Source organism: Taudactylus pleione, unplaced genomic scaffold, assembly GCF_031769625.1.
Source record: "Taudactylus pleione unplaced genomic scaffold, aTauple2 ptg001351l, whole genome shotgun sequence".
NCBI lineage: Eukaryota > Metazoa > Chordata > Amphibia > Anura > Myobatrachidae > Taudactylus > Taudactylus pleione.
This window is the reverse complement of record NW_028285751.1, coordinates 1,716,155-1,736,705: the sequence shown is the minus strand read 5'-3', so window position 1 is coordinate 1,736,705 and position 20,551 is coordinate 1,716,155. Positions and strand designations below refer to the sequence as shown.

Genomic DNA, 20,551 nt, shown 5'->3' with positions numbered 1-20,551 from the left:
AACACCCAGACAGTATACCCACACACCAGAAAACACCCAGACAGTATACCCACACACCAGAAAACACCCAGACAGTATACCCACACACCTGAAAACACCCAGACAGTATACCCTCACACCAGAAAACACCCAGACAGTATACCCACACACCAGAAAACACCCAGACAGTATACCCTCACACCAGAAAACACCCAGACAGTATACCCACACACCAGAAAACACCCAGACAGTATACCCTCACACCAGAAAACACCCAGACAGTATACCCTCACACCAGAAAACACCCAGACAGTATACCCACACACCAGAAAACACCCAGACAGTATACCCACACACCAGAAAACACCCAGACAGTATACCCACACACCAGAAAACACCCAGACAGTATACCCTCACACCAGAAAACACCCAGACAGTATACCCTCACACCAGAAAACACCCAGACAGTATACCCTCACACCAGAAAACACCCAGACAGTATACCCACACACCAGAAAACACCCAGACAGTATACCCTCACACCATAAAACACCCAGACAGTATACCCTCACACCAGAAAACACCCAGACAGTATACCCACACACCAGAAAACACCCAGACAGTATACCCACACCAGAAAACACCCAGACAGTATACCCACACACCAGAAAACACCCAGACAGTATACCCTCACACCAGAAAACACCCAGACAGTATACCCACACACCAGAAAACACCCAGACAGTATACCCACACACCAGAAAACACCCAGACAGTATACCCACACACCAGAAAACACCCAGACAGTATACCCACACACCAGAAAACACCCAGACAGTATACCCTCACACCAGAAAACACCCAGACAGTATACCCACACACCAGAAAACACCCAGACAGTATACCCACACACCAGAAAACACCCAGACAGTATACCCACACACCAGAAAACACCCAGACAGTATACCCACACACCAGAAAACACCCAGACAGTATACCCACACACCAGAAAACACCCAGACAGTATACCCTCACACCAGAAAACACCCAGACAGTATACCCTCACACCAGAAAACACCCAGACAGTATACCCACACACCAGAAAACACCCAGACAGTATACCCACACACCAGAAAACACCCAGACAGTATACCCACACACCAGAAAACACCCAGACAGTATACCCTCACACCAGAAAACACCCAGACAGTATACCCTCACACCAGAAAACACCCTAACCCTAGTTATGCCACTGTTCCTCGCTTTTCACTAAACGCTTCAACAATGGCAATGCGCATGGGAGAAAGGTTTATAAGCCGCACACAGTTATTCCAGAGAACTTTCTGTAGAACATTCCATAGACAAGTGATCATAGCTTACAGCAAAGTCTTAACTGAAATAATTTCTTTTTACTTTTGGGAAGTTAAATTATCCAAAAATTGATGTATTATTGAAATATTTTTTTTCAATGTCATTATTAAAACTTTTCTTTTAAATTACAGGTTGATTGTATTATTATTAGGGTACAGGCCCCGTAGGATGTCAGCGTTTACGAGCAGGGCACCTCACACTCTTGATCCTCTCCCTGCACGGTTTCCGGTGATCTCCCTCAGTCAGCGACTTGTGTCCCCCCCATTTTTTTTCCTTTGGTCTGTTTGAGCCTTTATATATTGAATACATTAAATTGTGCCTTTTTTTGAGTTTTCAATATACTGTAGAGTCACGCGTATTTCATGGGACCGTATTAATGAAGATAAGAATTAGGATTGAGCCCCTGCACAAATGGTGCGAGCTAGGGGGTGGGTTTTATATAAGAAAAGTAAAATGCTCTTAATACAATAACTTTCTTTTTATTTGAAACAAAGTTTATTTTCTATATTGTGTATAAAACAATGTAGTGTTATCTCACAATCTTTAACAATGTAAATGTACTGATTTCTTGTAATACTGCTTCCCACGCTGCCGCCGCCGCCATGATTCTTCCTCCCAGGCGCGGACCAGTCATGTGCTCTCCTCCTCGCGCTATCCAGGAATTATTTCAGGCGAATTATTTCCTCCTTACACAGATTTATAATCTTGTTAAAATCCAGGTGGAGATACTTCCTCCAAAACCTTCGGTCTCGCCCATAAACCTGCGCAGGGTAACATGGACTCCCTGTAACAGAAGGAAACCATTATATGCTTCCATAGCAGAGATACCGGGTACACACACTGCAACACATTATGAGGAACCATGCTGCAAAGTGAGGACGCTTTAATAATAGAGGTGTTTATTTATATCGATTAACAAAATGCAAAGTGAATGGACAGAAAAGAAATGTGACCACCCTTTGCCTTCAATACAGCATCAACTAACCAATGATCTTCTGTATATGTAGCTGGCTCACATCCTCCTGTCTCCATGTAATCCCAGACAGACCTGATGATGGCGAGATCAGGGCTCTGTAGGGACCATATCGTCACTTCCAGGACTCCTTGTTCTTCCTTACACTGAGGATAGCTCTTACTGACATTGGCTGTATGTTTGGGGCTGTTGTGCTGCTGCAGAATAAATTTGGAGCCAATCAGACGCCTCCCTGATGGTATTATATGATGGATAAGTACCTGCCTGTATTTCTCAGCATTGAGGACACCATTAATCCTGACTAAATCCTGACTTCATTTGCTGAAATGCAGCCCGAAACCTGCAAGGATCCTCCACGATGTGTCACTGCTGCCTGCAGACCCTCATTATTGTACCGCTCTCCACCATGCATCTATGTTGCCTGCAGACCCTCATTACTGTACCGCTCTCCACCATGCATCTATGTTGCCTGCAGACCCTCATTACTGTACCGCTCTCCACCATGCATGTATGTTGCCTGCAGACCCTCATTATTGTACCGCTCTCCACCATGCATCTATGTTGCCTGCAGACCCTCATTATTGTACCGCTCTCCACCATGCATGTATGTTGCCTGCAGACCCTCATTATTGTACCGCTCTCCACCATGCATGTATGTTGCCTGCAGACCCTCATTATTGTACCGCTCTCCACCATGCATGTATGTTGCCTGCAGACCCTCATTATTGTACCGCTCTCCACCATGCATGTATGTTGCCTGCAGATCCTCATTATTGTACCGCTCTCCACCATGCATCTATGTTGCCTGCAGACCCACATTATTGTACCGCTCTCCACCATGCATCTATGTTGCCTGCAGACCCTCATTATTGTACCGCTCTCCACCATGCATCTATGTTGCCTGCAGACCCTCATTATTGTACCGCTCTCAACCATGCATCTATGTTGCCTGCAGACCCTCATTATTGTACCGCTCTCCACCATGCATCTATGTTGCCTGCAGACCCTCATTATTGTACCGCTCTTTGCAATTTCTTAATTGATAAAAATAAAAACTATTAACACTTTAGCCCTATTTTTTAAACCTTTAATTTGCAGCATTTTTTCCACACCTACATAAAACTTTTGCACAGTATAGTGTATATATATATATATATATATATATATATATATATATATATATATAATGAACAGGGTATAGAGGTCATTATATATATATATATATATATATATATATATACATACATACATACACACACACATACACACAGTCAGGTGCATAAATATTGGGACATTGACAGAAGTTTCATATTTTGGCCTCTATTCACCACCACAATGGCTTTGAAATGAAACAAACAAGATGTGATTTACCTGCAGACTTTCAGATTTAATTTGAGGGTAATTACATCCAAATCAGGTGAACGGTGTAGGAATTACAGCGGTTTCTATATGTGCCTCCCACTTTTTAAGGGGCCAAAAGTAATGGGACAAACTAAACAATCCTAAATCTAACTTTCACTTTTTAATACTTTGTTGCAAATCCTTTGCAGGCAATTACAGCCTGAAGTCTGGAACGCATAGACATCACCAGACGCTGGGTTTCATCCCTGGTGATGCTCTGCCAGGCCTCTACTGCAAATGTCTTCAGTTCCTGCTTGTTCTTGGGGCATTTTCCCTTCAGTTTTGTCTTCATCAAGTGAAATGCATGCTCAATCTGATTCAGGTCAGGGGATTGACTTGGCCATTGCATAACATTCCACTTTTTAGCCTTAAAAAACTCTTTGGTTGCTTCTGCAGTATGCTTCGGGTCATTGTCCATCTGCACTGTGAAGCGCCGTCCAAAGAGTTCTGAAGCATTTGACTGAATATGAGCATATAATATTGCCCAAAACACTTCAGAATTCATTCTGCTGCTTTTGTCAGCAGTCACATCATCAATAAATACAAGGGAACCAGTTCCATTGGCAGCCATACATGCCCACGGCATGACACTACCGCCACCATGCTTCACTGATGAGGTGGTATGTTTTGGATCATGAGCAGTTCCTTTCCTTCTCCATACTCTTCTCTTCCCATCAATCTGGTACAAGTTGATCTTTGTATCATCTGTCCATAGGATGTTGTTCCAGAACTGTAATGGCTTTTTTAGATGTTGTTTGGCAAACTCTAATCTGGTCTTCCTGTTTTTGAGGCTCACCAATGGTTTACATCTTGTGGTGAACCCTCTATATTCACTCTTGTGAAGTCTTCTCTTGATTGTTGACTTTGACACATATACACCTACCTCCTGGAGAGTGTTCTTGATTTGGCCAACTGTTGTGAAGGGGTTTTTCTTCACCAGGGAAATAATTCTTCTGTCATCCACCACAGTTGTTTTTCATGGTCTTTCGGGTCTTTTGGTGTTGCTGAGCTCTCCGAACCGTTCTCTCTTTTTAAGAATGTTCCAAACAGTTGAGTTGGCCACACCTAATGTTTTTGCCATCTCTCTGATGGGTTTGTTTTGATTTTTCAGCCTAACGATGGCTTGCTTCACTGATAGTGACAGCTCTTTGGATCTCATATTGAGAGTCAACAGCAACTGATTTCAAATGCAAATGTCACACCTAGAATCAACTCCAGACCTTTTACCTGCTTAATTGATAATGAAATAACGAGGGAATAGCCCACTCCTGTCCATGAAATAGCTTTTGAGTTGATAATCCCATTACTTTTGGCCCCTTAAAAAATGGGAGGCACATATAGAAACCATTGTAATTCCTACACCGTTCACCAGATTTGGATGTAATTACCTTCAAATTAAATCTGAAAGTCTGCAGTTAAAGCACATCTTGTTTGTTTCATTTCAAAGCCATTGTGGTGGTGAATAGAGGCCAAAATATGAGAATTCTGTCAATATCCCAATATTTATGCACCTGACTGTATATGATAGACCTTAGATACATTCATTAAGGCATCACACAGAGCCGTGAATTAGGCATGACCCCAGCTGTAGGGATCTCCCAGACATCACAATATATGATATACCTTAGCTACATTCATTAAGGCATCACACAGAGCCGTGTGTTAGGCATGACCCCAGCTATAGGGATCTCCCGCCCATCACTATATATGATATACCTTAGCTACATCCATTAAGGCATCACACAGAGCCGTGTATTAGGCATGACCCCAGCTGTAGGGATCTCCCAGCCATCACAATATATGAGATACCTTAGCTACATCCATTAAGGCATCACACAGACCCGTGTTGTATTAGGCATTACCCTCTTATCCTAGGTAAGACTCTCCCTCGCTCAAACCTTCTCTGTTCTCTACTCAGCTGACCAAGGTTTATACAAAATGTCAGGGAGGTCAAGAAGTCTAAAGAAGAAATAATACCCAATTGTCAACTGCAATAATCCAAAATAACCCTTCTTGTGTCAGGTTAGATAATGTAAAATTAAGTTTTTTGGCAACGTAAATAAACAACAATTAGAACAAAATTCACTTGCCGATCCCATGGAATATACGGGCAATGGCTCTTCCAGAAAAACGTTCATCCTGGTGAATGGAAGTGAAAAGACGGACATCACAAGAGACCTGGTCCTTCCAATCTTCAGCCTGCGATCAGGAGAAAGAAACATGATGTAGGAGAAGACAGAGGATTGGAGAGAGACCATCACATGTGAATAAAATTATTATCACCATTGTCATGAGTTATAGACATAATTGCTGTGGATCAATTAAGAGTTATGGTAAACTTACCTTTGTTATCTCTATTTCTTATATGTCCATAGGATCCACAGGGATACCATGGGGTGTGTGTGGTCGGAGAGGTTCGGGTATTAAACAGATAAAGCTTTAGCTCATAGGATGCACAGGTCCTCCTCCACATATATCCTGCCCCCAGCCACAGGCAGACAATTTTTAGTTTGGTGCTGGCAGGACCGGTCGCACCTTTAGACAGGGGGACTGCTTAGGCATGTGGGAAGTGGTCATAGTTCTTTTTCATCCATAGGGAACACAGGGATAACACTGGGTATGGGATGGTGAGCTAGAGTCTGGGCACCAAACAGTTACGTTTTCTTTCCTGCAGCCCAGGTTCCCTCTCCCCTATGCGCCGCCCCCAGCCACAGGCACCCAGTTGTGTAAACAAGACCAAGGCTGGAGCAGGAAAAAGGAAAAGGAAGAACATTATTCTCAAGAAACCCAGAAGGTAAAGGAATCAGTGATCAAGATAAAAAGAGCCAGGTGTGTCAGGGTGGGCACCCTGTGGATCCTATGGACTTCAGAGGAATAGAGTTACCAAAGGTAAGTCTACCATAACTCTTGAATTCTTCAGGGTCCCTAAGGTATCCACAGGGATACCATAGGGATGTCCCATAGCAGTTTCCGTAAGGTTGGGAACGCTACTGAGCAAAAAGGAGAATCCGAAGCCCAAAAGGAATCATCCCGAGAGGCAAAGGTATCAAAAACGTAGAACCTGAGAAGGGTGTGGACTGAAGACCACGTGGCCGCCTTGCACAATTGTTCAGCAGAAGCGCCACGTCGAACCACCCACGAGGGTCCCACAGACCAAGTACAATGAGCTGTAACCCTGTTTAGAACAGGAAGATTAGCTTGTGTGTAGGCCTGAGAGATTGTCACAAACAGAGAGAATCTGATTTTCTAAAGGAATTAGTACGATCCACATATATTCGAAGAGCACAAACCACATCCAAGGAAGCTTCACCTGCTGAAAGATCAGAGGACTACTGGAAGGCCAGAACCACAATCTCTTCATTCAAATGGAACTGGGATACCACTTTAGGGAGGTACTCAGCCCTGGTATGGAGGACAGCACTGTCCGGATGAAAGCTCAAAAATGGGGAGCAACAGGAAAGAGCTGCCAAATCAGATACCCTGCGGGCAGAGGAAATAGCGAGGAGAAAGAGCGTCTTTGCTGTCAGCCACTTGAGGACTACTGAGTCCAGAGGTTCAAAGGGAGAAGCCTGTAGGGCCTGGAGAACCAAGGACAAATCCCACGGAGCCACTGGAGGGACAAAATGAGGTTGAATGCGGAGAACAACCTGCAAGAACGTTCTAACATCAGGTAGGGGAAGCAATCCTTCGCTGGAACCAGATTGACAGAGCAGAAACCTGAACTCTTAAGGAGGCCAGGCGGAGGGTCTAACCCAGCCTGGGGAAAGGCAAAACTGTAGGGTCATAGCCTCTGGGGTACATCATCGGAAGTAAGAGTGCCAAACTCTGTAACAGATGTGGGATGAGGCATGCTTATGCGTCCTGAGCATCGTCTGGACCACAGAGCGAGAGAAACCTTTGCTCTTAAGAGGGATGACTCAAGAGCCATGCCGTAAAAGACAGACAAGGTACTGTAGGACCGGGTGCAGGTAAGGGCCCTGTGCTAACAGATCCTGCCATAGAGTAAGTGGAAAAGGAGTGTCTATGGGGAGACTCTGCAGGTCGGTGAACCAATGTCGTCTGGGCCAGGCTGTGGCTATTAGTATCACTGTGCCGCCTTCTTGCTTGAATTTTTGGAGAACCTTCGGGAGGAGGGAGATCGAAGGAAATTTATGTATGTCCTTACAAGGAAAGAGGTATGAGAGACTGAAGTTTCACCTCACTGCCAGAGCGTACACAAAGGTGGATGAGGGGTCTTTGGTCCTGGACCCGTACCTGGGGACCTTGTGGTTGTGACTTAAGGCCATGATGTCTATGTCTTGGCAGGCCCCATTTGTCCACCAGGATTTGAAAGACATCCGGGTGGAGAGCCCATTCTCCGGCGTGCATGTCTTGACAGCTTAGGAAATCCGCTTCCCAGTTGAGGACTCCAGGAATGAACACTGCCGGGAGATGACTTTCGGCCCAGACCAGAACATTAGCCACTTACTGCATGGCTGCCCGACTTTGCGTGCCTCCCTATTGTGTACATACATTGTTGTACTTTACTGCATGTATTTTTCTATATTCATTGTGTTTAGCATCACTTCCCACACATTGTATATGTTTATTAGAATGGTCAGGTAGAGATCTCTGCTACATCCACTCCAATACATTTACTATATCCCTAGCCCTCCTAGTTCTAAGAAGATATAAGTTGTGCGCAGCACTTGAACCCCTTTTTTTGTACCATTAAACGGATGATGTCAGACATCCGCAGCAGCACACAAATTTGTTGTACCATTTACACTGAGTGCGCAGGTCCACTGCAAAACCACTATTGTGGAGCAAGTTGCACACACACAAGTGTAGTGTCAAAATCTTGTCCGCTGGCAGAAAGATCTTCTGTATTCGAGAATCCAGGAATGCCCCCAGATGTACCATACGCTGTGTCGGAGATAGGGATGACTTTTTCCAATTGATGAGCCAGCCATGTGCTTGCAGGCAGTCCACGGTCAGCTGGAGATGGCGTTGTAATACAACCGGTGAGTGTTCCAAGATTAAGAGATCGTCTAGCTATGGCAAGACAGTTATGGCGCCTGAGGTAGGCCGCCATAACTGTCATTATTTTGGTAAAGACCCGAGGGGCTGTTGACAGATGAAAGGGCAGCGCGCTATACTGGTAGTGCTGGTGCAGATCAGCAAACCATAGGAACAGTTGGTGGGTAGGAGTAATAGGTACATGCAGGTATGCATCCTGAATGTCCAGAGAAACCATGAAATCCCCAGGCTACAATGCCAGGACAATAGATCGTAGAGTTTCCGCAGCCATAGCCGGCCTAGTGATAGCACCAGAAAGCCTGACTTGAGACATGTTTCTAGTTTTCCATCTGTGGCATCCTTAAGGGAGGATGTAGATGGTAAAGACAGCGTAGAGCTTCTGACTAAGCGTGCCACATGTGGGAGGGACTTCCCACTTAGTACACACATTAGTAGGAAGAGGGTAAAAAGACGCTAGTCCTTTTGGGACCTGGAACCGTTTGCCAGGAGTACCCCAAGCTTCCCCCATGAGCTCAGTGAGCTGGTCTGATCGAGGGAATTCAGCCTTTTTCACATTTGACGTTTAAACATCTGGATTTTAGGCTTAGGGGCTGGTTCATCATCCTCAAAATTCAGGAATGATTTTACCGCCGTCACTAAAGAAGGGACATCCACTGTTGAATGACGTTGCTCATCGCACAAGTGCGACTCGGAGAGAGAACCTTGCGCGTCATCTGCCTCCTCAGAGGATGCGTCAGAATCTGAAAGCTTTGGTGGACTGAGAGGATGATACAGTCCGCCTATGTGCCTAGGTGGCTAATGGTTTGTCCGCCTGTAACCTTTGCTGATAGGCGGCAGATGTTTGAGCCATATTCTGAACTGAGTGGACATAAACATCCATTCAGGGAGGATGCATAGCGGGCACTGACATAGTAGGCTGTAATAGCTGTGGGTACCCGATGGTGGGAGGCAGCATGGGGGCGGATAAGCGGTCCACCCAAGGTGGCTCCTGGACTGGCTGGTACAGTGGGCTGGAGAGGTGGTACATAACAAATAGCACACAGACCATCCTGCACAAAATCCTGAGGGGACAAGCTCGCTGAACAGGATCTGCAAGTAACCAGCACAGGGGCCTCAGGCTCCTGTTTTTTTCCCTTGGAAGACATAGTAATAACCAGCCAGCAAAACACAATCAGTGTATGGCTGGTAAAGCAGTGTGAAACCTTTCACAAATACAGGAAAATGTGAAGTAATAATTAACCCCTACACACCTGGTAGTTGAGGGTTAAACAAGAGCAGCAGGGATAGATATAACTGACAGTCAGAGTGTACAAGACAGTATATCACCACAGCAGGGATAGATATAACTGACAGTCACAGTGTATAAGACAGTATATCACCACAGCAGGGATAGATATAACTGACAGTCAGTGTGTATAAGACAGTATATCACCACAGCAGGGATAGATATAACTGACAGTCAGTGTGTATAAGACAGTATATCACCACAGCAGGGATAGATATAACTGACAGTCACAGTGTATAAGACAGTATATCACCACAGCAGGGATAGATATAACTGACAGTCACAGTGTGTAAGACAGTATATCACCACAGCAGGGATAGATATAACTGACAGTCACAGTGTATAAGGCAGTATATCACCACAGCAGGGATAGATATAACTGACAGTCACAGTGTATAAGACAGTATATCACCACAGCAGGGATAGATATCACTGACAGTCACAGTGTATAAGACAGTATATCACCACAGCAGGGATAGATATCACTGACAGTCACAGGGTATAAGACAGTATATCACCACAGCAGGGATAGATATAACTGACAGTCACAGTGTATAAGACAGTATATCACCACAGCAGGGATAGATATCACTGACAGTCACAGTGTATAAGACAGTATATCACCACAGCAGGGATAGATATCACTGATAGTCAGTGTATAAGACAGTATATCACCACAGCAGGGATAGATATAACTGACAGTCACAGTGTGTAAGACAGTATATCACCACAGCAGGGATAGATATAACTGACAGTCACAGTGTATAAGACAGTATATCACCACAGCAGGGATAGATATAACTGACAGTCACAGTGTATAAGACAGTATATCACCACAGCAGGGATAGATATAAATGACAGTCACAGTGTATAAGACAGTATATCACCACAGCAGGGATAGATATAACTGACAGTCACAGTGTATAAGACAGTATATCACCACAGCAGGGATAGATATCAATGACAGTCACAGTGTATAAGACAGTATATCACCACAGCAGGGATAGATATCACTGACAGTCACAGTGTATAAGACAGTATATCACCACAGCAGGGATAGATATAACTGACAGTCACAGTGTATAAGACAGTATATCACCACAGCAGGGATAGATATAACTGACAGTCACAGTGTATAAGGCAGTATATCACCACAGCAGGGATAGATATAACTGACAGTCACAGTGTATAAGACAGTATATCACCACAGCAGGGATAGATATCCCTGACAGTCACAGTGTATAAGACAGTATATCACCACAGCAGGGATAGATATAACTGACAGTCACAGTGTATAAGACAGTATATCACCACAGCAGGGATAGATATCACTGACAGTCACAGTGTATAAGACAGTATATCACCACAGCAGGGATAGATATCACTGACAGTCACAGTGTATAAGACAGTATATCACCACAGCAGGGATAGATATCACTGACAGTCACAGTGTATAAGACAGTATATCACCACAGCAGGGATAGATATCACTGACAGTCACAGTGTATAAGACAGTATATCACCACAGCAGGGATAGATATAACTGACAGTCACAGTGTATAAGACAGTATATCACCACAGCAGGGATAGATATCACTGACAGTCACAGTGTATAAGACAGTATATCACCACAGCAGGGATAGATATCACTGACAGTCACAGCGTATAAGACAGTATATCACCACAGCAGGGATAGATATAACTGACAGTCACAGCGTATAAGACAGTATATCACCACAGCAGGGATAGATATCACTGACAGTCACAGTGTATAAGACAGTATATCACCACAGCAGGGATAGATATCACTGACAGTCACAGTGTATAAGACAGTATATCACCACAGCAGGGATAGATATAACTGACAGTCACAGTGTATAAGACAGTATATCACCACAGCAGGGATAGATATCACTGACAGTCACAGTGTATAAGACAGTATATCACCACAGCAGGGATAGATATAACTGACAGTCACAGTGTATAAGACAGTATATCACCACAGCAGGGATAGATATCACTGACAGTCACAGTGTATAAGACAGTATATCACCACAGCAGGGATAGATATCACTGACAGTCACAGTGTATAAGACAGTATATCACCACAGCAGGGATAGATATCACTGACAGTCACAGTGTATAAGACAGTATATCACCACAGCAGGGATAGATATCACTGACAGTCACAGTGTATAAGGCAGTATATCACCACAGCAGGGATAGATATCACTGACAGTCACAGTGTATAAGACAGTATATCACCACAGCAGGGATAGATATCACTGACAGTCACAGTGTATAAGGCAGTATATCACCACAGCAGGGATAGATATAACTGACAGTCACAGTGTATAAGGCAGTATATCACCACAGCAGGGATAGATATAACTGACAGTCACAGTGTATAAGGCAGTATATCACCACAGCAGGGATAGATATCACTGACAGTCACAGTGTATAAGGCAGTATATCACCACAGCAGGGATAGATATAACTGACAGTCACAGTGTATAAGACAGTATATCACCACAGCAGGGATAGATATAACTGACAGTCACAGTGTATAAGACAGTATATCACCACAGCAGGGATAGATATAACTGACAGTCACAGTGTATAAGGCAGTATATCACCACAGCAGGGATAGATATAACTGACAGTCACAGTGTATAAGACAGTATATCACCACAGCAGGGATAGATATAACTGACAGTCACAGTGTATAAGACAGTATATCACCACAGCAGGGATAGATATCACTGACAGTCACAGTGTATAAGGCAGTATATCACCACAGCAGGGATAGATATAACTGACAGTCACAGTGTATAAGACAGTATATCACCACAGCAGGGATAGATATCACTGACAGTCACAGTGTATAAGACAGTATATCACCACAGCAGGGATAGATATAACTGACAGTCACAGTGTATAAGGCAGTATATCACCACAGCAGGGATAGATATCACTGACAGTCACAGTGTATAAGACAGTATATCACCACAGCAGGGATAGATATAACTGACAGTCACAGTGTATAAGACAGTATATCACCACAGCAGGGATAGATATCACTGACAGTCACAGTGTATAAGGCAGTATATCACCACAGCAGGGATAGATATCACTGACAGTCACAGTGTATAAGACAGTATATCACCACAGCAGGGATAGATATCACTGACAGTCACAGTGTATAAGACAGTATATCACCACAGCAGGGATAGATATCACTGACAGTCACAGCGTATAAGACAGTATATCACCACAGCAGGGATAGATATCACTGACAGTCACAGCGTATAAGACAGTATATCACCACAGCAGGGATAGATATAACTGACAGTCACAGCGTATAAGACAGTATATCACCACAGCAGGGATAGATATCACTGACAGTCACAGTGTATAAGACAGTATATCACCACAGCAGGGATAGATATAACTGACAGTCACAGTGTATAAGACAGTATATCACCACAGCAGGGATAGATATAACTGACAGTCACAGTGTATAAGGCAGTATATCACCACAGCAGGGATAGATATAACTGACAGTCACAGTGTATAAGACAGTATATCACCACAGCAGGGATAGATATCACTGACAGTCACAGTGTATAAGACAGTATATCACCACAGCAGGGATAGATATCACTGACAGTCACAGTGTATAAGACAGTATATCACCACAGCAGGGATAGATATCACTGACAGTCACAGTGTATAAGACAGTATATCACCACAGCAGGGATAGATATAACTGACAGTCACAGTGTATAAGACAGTATATCACCACAGCAGGGATAGATATCACTGACAGTCACAGTGTATAAGACAGTATATCACCACAGCAGGGATAGATATCACTGACAGTCACAGTGTGTAAGACAGTATATCACCACAGCAGGGATAGATATCACTGACAGTCACAGTGTATAAGACAGTATATCACCACAGCAGGGATAGATATCACTGACAGTCACAGTGTATAAGACAGTATATCACCACAGCAGGGATAGATATCACTGACAGTCACAGAGTATAAGACAGTATATCACCACAGCAGGGATAGATATAACTGACAGTCACAGTGTATAAGGCAGTATATCACCACAGCAGGGATAGATATCACTGACAGTCACAGTGTATAAGACAGTATATCACCACAGCAGGGATAGATATCACTGACAGTCACAGTGTATAAGGCAGTATATCACCACAGCAGGGATAGATATCACTAACAGTCACAGCGTATAAGGCAGTATATCACCACAGCAGGGATAGATATAACTGACAGTCACAGTGTATAAGGCAGTATATCACCACAGCAGGGATAGATATCACTGACAGTCACAGTGTATAAGACAGTATATCTCCACAGCAGGGATAGATATCACTAACAGTCACAGCGTATAAGGCAGTATATCACCACAGCAGGGATAGATATAACTGACAGTCACAGTGTATAAGGCAGTATATCACCACAGCAGGGATAGATATCACTGACAGTCACAGTGTATAAGACAGTATATCACCACAGCAGGGATAGATATCACTGACAGTCACAGTGTATAAGGCAGTATATCACCACAGCAGGGATAGATATAACTGACAGTCACAGTGTATAAGGCAGTATATCACCACAGCAGGGATAGATATAACTGACAGTCACAGTGTATAAGGCAGTATATCACCACAGCAGGGATAGATATCACTGACAGTCACAGTGTATAAGGCAGTATATCACCACAGCAGGGATAGATATAACTGACAGTCACAGTGTATAAGGCAGTATATCACCACAGCAGGGATAGATATCACTGACAGTCACAGTGTATAAGGCAGTATATCACCACAGCAGGGATAGATATCACTGACAGTCACAGTGTATAAGGCAGTATATCACCACAGCAGGGATAGATATCACTGACAGTCACAGTGTATAAGACAGTATATCACCACAGCAGGGATAGATATAACTGACAGTCACAGTGTATAAGACAGTATATCACCACAGCAGGGATAGATATAACTGACAGTCACAGTGTATAAGGCAGTATATCACCACAGCAGGGATAGATATAACTGACAGTCACAGTGTATAAGACAGTATATCACCACAGCAGGGATAGATATAACTGACAGTCACAGTGTATAAGACAGTATATCACCACAGCAGGGATAGATATAACTGACAGTCACAGTGTATAAGGCAGTATATCACCACAGCAGGGATAGATATAACTGACAGTCACAGTGTATAAGACAGTATATCACCACAGCAGGGATAGCACAAGTCACATACAATGCATATAAATATACTTATAATGGGCACTGAATCAACTACTCACACCTCACAGGGCTGGTAGGATTTGTGCGCTGTGTAACCCGGCCCCAGGGAGACTGGACCCGAATCTCCTGAGACCTGTAGCTTCAGCTACGCTGTGAATAATGGCTGCCAAGCATCTCACAGTCGGAGGAGCAGCTCAGAGGCGGGAAACCTCTTGTGAGTGATCGCGCTCTGGGCTGGGGGAGGAGCTGCCGGGGGAGAACTTACCGCCCCACTGCTGCATCAACCGCCGGGTGCCGCTGGCGTCTACATGGTCCCAGACACCAGCTTTTAACTACCCCGGTGGTCTAATGGGGGAGCAGATGAACCAGTCGCCCCACTGCAGCGTCCTCCGGCAGGTCTCCACCGCAGGAGGCAAGGAGTGCACAACACGCGCAAGCGGGGAATCGCCTTACCTGTACTTCTCGTGTATGCGGCCGTAGTCCTGGGTCCATCGGACCACTCACCGGTGTTGTAGCGCTGGTGGAAGTAGCTGGCTCAGCCACACAGGCACCCATCAGGATGCCTTGCTGCTTGCTCAGGTAAATAAAATAAAAACTCATAAAAATAAAGCTTGGGGCTGCCTAAGCAGAGCGGTCCTGGCTGGGGGCGGGGTATATGTGGAGGAGGACCAGTGCATCCTGGGAGCTAAAGCTTTAACTGTTTGATGCCGGACCTCTCCGACCATACACACCCCTGGTATCCCTGTGGATCCCCTATGGACCCTGAGAAGAAAACTTTGCACTGTGTCCCTGCTACCTGCAGACCCTTCACCCGTTCCCCACCTTTATCAGTAGCTCTTACACTTCAGTTTCAATAAAACAATGTGCCCCATCAGTGCCAATGTTATACCCGCTACACTGTGGTGCCAATGTTATCCCTGTTACACTGTGGTGCCAATGTTATCCCTGTTACACTGTGGTGCCAATGTTATCCCTGTTACACTGTGGTGCCAATGTTATACCCGCTACACTGTGGTGCCAATGTTATCCCTGTTACACTGTGGTGCCAATGTTATCCCTGTTACACTGTGGTGCCAATGTTATCCCCGTTACACTGTGGTGCCAATGTTATCCCCGTTACACTGTGGTGCCAATGTTATCCCTGTTACACTGTGGTGCCAATGTTATCCCCGTTACACTGTGGTGCCAATGTTATCCCCGTTACACTGTGGTGCCAATGTTATCCCTGTTACACTGTGGTGCCAATGTTATCCCTGTTACACTGTGGTGCCAATGTTATACCCGTTACACTGTGGTGCCAATGTTATCCCTGTTACACTGTGGTGCCAATGTTATACCTGTTACACTGTGGTGCCAATGTTATCCCTGTTACACTGTGGTGCCAATGTTATCCCTGTTACACTGTGGTGCCAATGTTATCCCCGTTACACTGTGGTGCCAATGTTATCCCCGTTACACTGTGGTGCCAATGTTATCCCTGTTACACTGTGGTGCCAATGTTATCCCTGTTACACTGTGGTGCCAATGTTATACCCGTTACACTGTGGTGCCAATGTTATCCCTGTTACACTGTGGTGCCAATGTTATACCTGTTACACTGTTGTGCCAATGTTATCCCTGTTACACTGTGGTGCCAATGTTATCCCTGTTACACTGTGGTGCCAATGTTATACCTGTTACACTGTGGTGCCAATGTTATCCCTGTTACACTGTGGTGCCAATGTTATACCTGTTACACTGTGGTGCCAATGTTATCCCTGTTACACTGTGGTGCCAATGTTATCCCTGTTACACTGTGGTGCCAATGTTATACCTGTCCACAGCAGTACACATACTACAAACATATTTGTGTACATACTAGAAACACCAACCTGCGCTAATAGAGGTAACGCTTTATCACCACAAATTCTCTGGTGACACCCCCCAGCACGGGGACGCCAGCGCTCATCTATGTAAACACAAGGCTGTGCAATATATACCCGGCATGTCTGCATTGGGAAACAAGGACTTGGACTTGACTTATGTTAGATTTAATTTTATCGCTTGTTTGTGCTTTGATTATTTAACCATTAAATGGTATTTTCCCAATATGGCCTCCTGTTTACTAATAGAGAGCAAACGGTTTTATAGAGATTTCTTCCAATTGAATGCAATATACAGTATATATACACCAAGCACAGTAATCGTTGTTTTTTATATTGTTTGTTTTGAGATTTTATATGTCCAGGGTCTTAACCAGACCTAATTTACATGCAGGAAGTGTGGACTGAGGGCCTGATTCAGACCCAATCGCGAGCGGGTCGATGTTAGGCCACTGCGCATGCCGGAGCCGGCTCCGACGTGCGCATGTGCGAGACCCGGCTAGTGACGGGCGCTCCGTCGCTCTGGGTCTCGCACCAAAAGGGGGCGGCTGTCGATTTTGATCAACAGTTCGCACCGTTTTGGAGGCGTGGCGTGGGGGTGGCTTCACATACGGAGGCATTCCCATGCAAACGCCTGCCGTTTGTGGGCGGCCCCTCTGATGACATCACCGGTGATGTCAGTGGGAGAGCTTCCAGCTCTATTAGAGCCAGAAGCTCTCTGGGGCTTGCGGCCACGAGACCCTACCTCAAGGGTCTCGCCGCAAGCCCGATGGTCATGATGGTCTTGACCATCATCCTGGCCGCTCGCAATAGCTGTGGGTGGTCACCCACAGCTATGTGAGCGGCCAGGGGGCCGCTCCAATAAAAAAAAAACGCCCTGATTCAGAGCGAGCGTCCGGCTCTGAATCAGGGCCTGAGTTAAATAAATGTATTAATGAACAGCGCCAGTAATTGCAGTTATTGCTTAGTATAGTTTTATCAGATCTTTCTCCCTTTTCCGCTCATCCTTGCTCGCCCATATCACAGTCCTACCGAAGGAAGGGAGAGACCCGGCTCAGTGTTCCAGCTACAGACCCATATACCTGGTAAATATAGATTTGAAGCTTTTTGACGAACTAATGGCTAGCCGCCTTATACATTCAGATCAGGTGGCCGCGAGGCTAGGGATATTACCACCAAGGTTCTGGACTTAATTCATGTAGCTTCACGTCAACAGATCCCAGCTATTATCTTGTCTACAGACGCGGAAAAAGCCTTTGACAGGGTAGATTGGAACGTTCTGCTGGGTGTGCTGGAACATTTGGGTCTGGGTCAGATTGGTATTCAGAGGATACGAGCTCTCTACTCCACTCTATCGGTTCGTATTAGGGCTAATGGAGAATTGTCGGACCCCGTTTCGATTTGGAATGGTACTGGTCAGGACTGCCCTTTATCTGCTTCAGTATTTGTTCTTTGTATGGAGGCTTTGGCGAGGGCCATTCGGCAGAACACTAATATATTGGGAATATCAGAGGGTGACAGTGAATTTAAGTTGCCCCTTTTCGCAGACGACCTTCTAGCCGTAGTAACTAACCCGTTGGTTTCAGTTCCAAACCTTCTTAATGAATTTGACCGCTTTGGTTCCCTTTCTAATTTTAAGGTGAATTTATCTAAATCAGTCGCTCGGAATCTCACTGTAGATCAGGCTACTTTGCAAGGTTAACAATTCCAGGGGCACCCTACACAGATTAAATACCTGGGGGTTATTTTACACAGGAACCCTTCCCAAATATTCTCCTCTAATTTCCCCCCATTACTTACTGAGATTAAATCAGATCTTCAAACCTGCGCTCTAAGAGGATCTTGTGGACGGGAAGGATAGGAGTAATTAAAATGAAAGTTTTACCTAGGGTCCTGCAAACTCCTCCTGTTTCAATACTGCGCTCTTGGTTCACGGAATTACACCGAGTCACTAGAGATTACGTCGAAGGCCACATTTTAAGCATGAAGTGTTATATAGACGAAAACTCCTGGGGGGTTTACAACTGTCTCATTTTCATTCTTATTACCACTTATTGCTGTTCTGCTCAAAAGGGTTATGGAATGGTGCAGAATAACGGCTAGAAAACAATGGGTGGTGATAGAAGCTGCCTCTCTCCCTTATTCGACCTCTAGGTTTCCCTGGCTTCATTCATTCTCAAGATCGCCCCACCCTCTGCTAGGCCCTACTTTGTTCTGCTGGTGGCGTTTCTGGTCCAAACCACTCATTTCACCCGGCCCCTCTCCTTTAACTCCACTGTTTGGAAACCTGATTTTTCCTCCAGGGCTTGTGCGCAATTAATTTTCTATTTGGCGCTCACAGGGAATCCTGTCTGTAGGCCAACTGCTTGACACTTCTGTTGTTAAGAGTTTCTCTTTAGTTCAGGCCAAATGGGATCTACCTCATAGGAAGATATGGAAATATCTCCAGATAAAGCACTTTCTCCTAAGCCTGGGACCCTCTAGTGCCTATCGCCGTGGGTTCACACCCTTTGTCCTCTATTTATAAATTACTTATAGATCACCTTTTCTCCACTAGGCCTAAATTCACAAAGGATTGGGAAGTAGATCTACAGGGATTGGTGGGAGAGGATGATTACTCAGAAATGTTTCCTAACACATTCTCTAGCTCTCTGAATATGTTGGTGACACATTATAAGGTGATATCTCATTGGTACCGCTGTCGTAACATATTACCTAAAATGTATCCTGGGGCGCCTAATTCATGCTGGAGATGTAATGAGGCTTTGGGTACTCCTTTACATATCTGCTGGGAATGCCCATTATTGCGTCTCTTCTGGAATAAGGTGACAGAGACTGCAGGTGTTATTCTTCAGGAGGACGTACCACCCTGCCCTAGCTTCTGGCTTCTGGATCTCTTAAGAAGACCACAGGCACTCTCTAAGAATACCCTGTTGCGTCATATACTTAGTGCCTCAAAAGCAGTAATCTCGGTACATCGGAGGTCTGGTACTGTCCCCTACATGAAAGAATGGTGTGCTCGGCGTGGCCATTACATGTCTACGAATGATCTTATATTGTCTCTACCACATAGTTATCAAGATTTCACAGCGATGTGGCAGCCCTGGATCCTATACAAAAAATCTGACCACGGGAAGAGGCCGTTCCGTGAGGGTAGTAGGAGAAGATGTGACAGACGTCTTCTCTATTATTGCTGTGTAGAGGTTTATCCCTTTTCCCTGGCAGTGAGGATCTCTCTCTTTTTTTTTTTCTTTTGTCGCTTTTTCTTTCTTTCTCTTCTAATTTTGACTGTCTGTACTCTTTTGTTGTTTGTGTATTTACTATGTTTTTTTTTTCTCCTTGAAAATTTTACGCTATCGA

The 20,551-nt window shown here is 44.7% G+C and overlaps 1 protein-coding gene across 1 annotated transcript in view; it reads right to left on the bottom strand.

The window, feature by feature from the left end:
- Window positions 1-1,851: 1,851 nt before the first annotated feature.
- The window catches only part of RECQL4 (RecQ like helicase 4), a 324,140-nt gene continuing 305,440 nt past the window's right edge, over window positions 1,852-20,551 (bottom strand). Inside the window, exons 24-25 of the mRNA XM_088463386.1 lie at window positions 5,811-5,923; window positions 1,852-2,130 (exon numbers count right to left, since the gene is read on the bottom strand). Of these exons, the coding sequence (XP_088319512.1) occupies window positions 2,013-2,130; window positions 5,811-5,923 (231 nt within the window). The 3' untranslated portion in view covers window positions 1,852-2,012. The remainder of the gene's footprint in view (window positions 2,131-5,810; window positions 5,924-20,551) is intronic.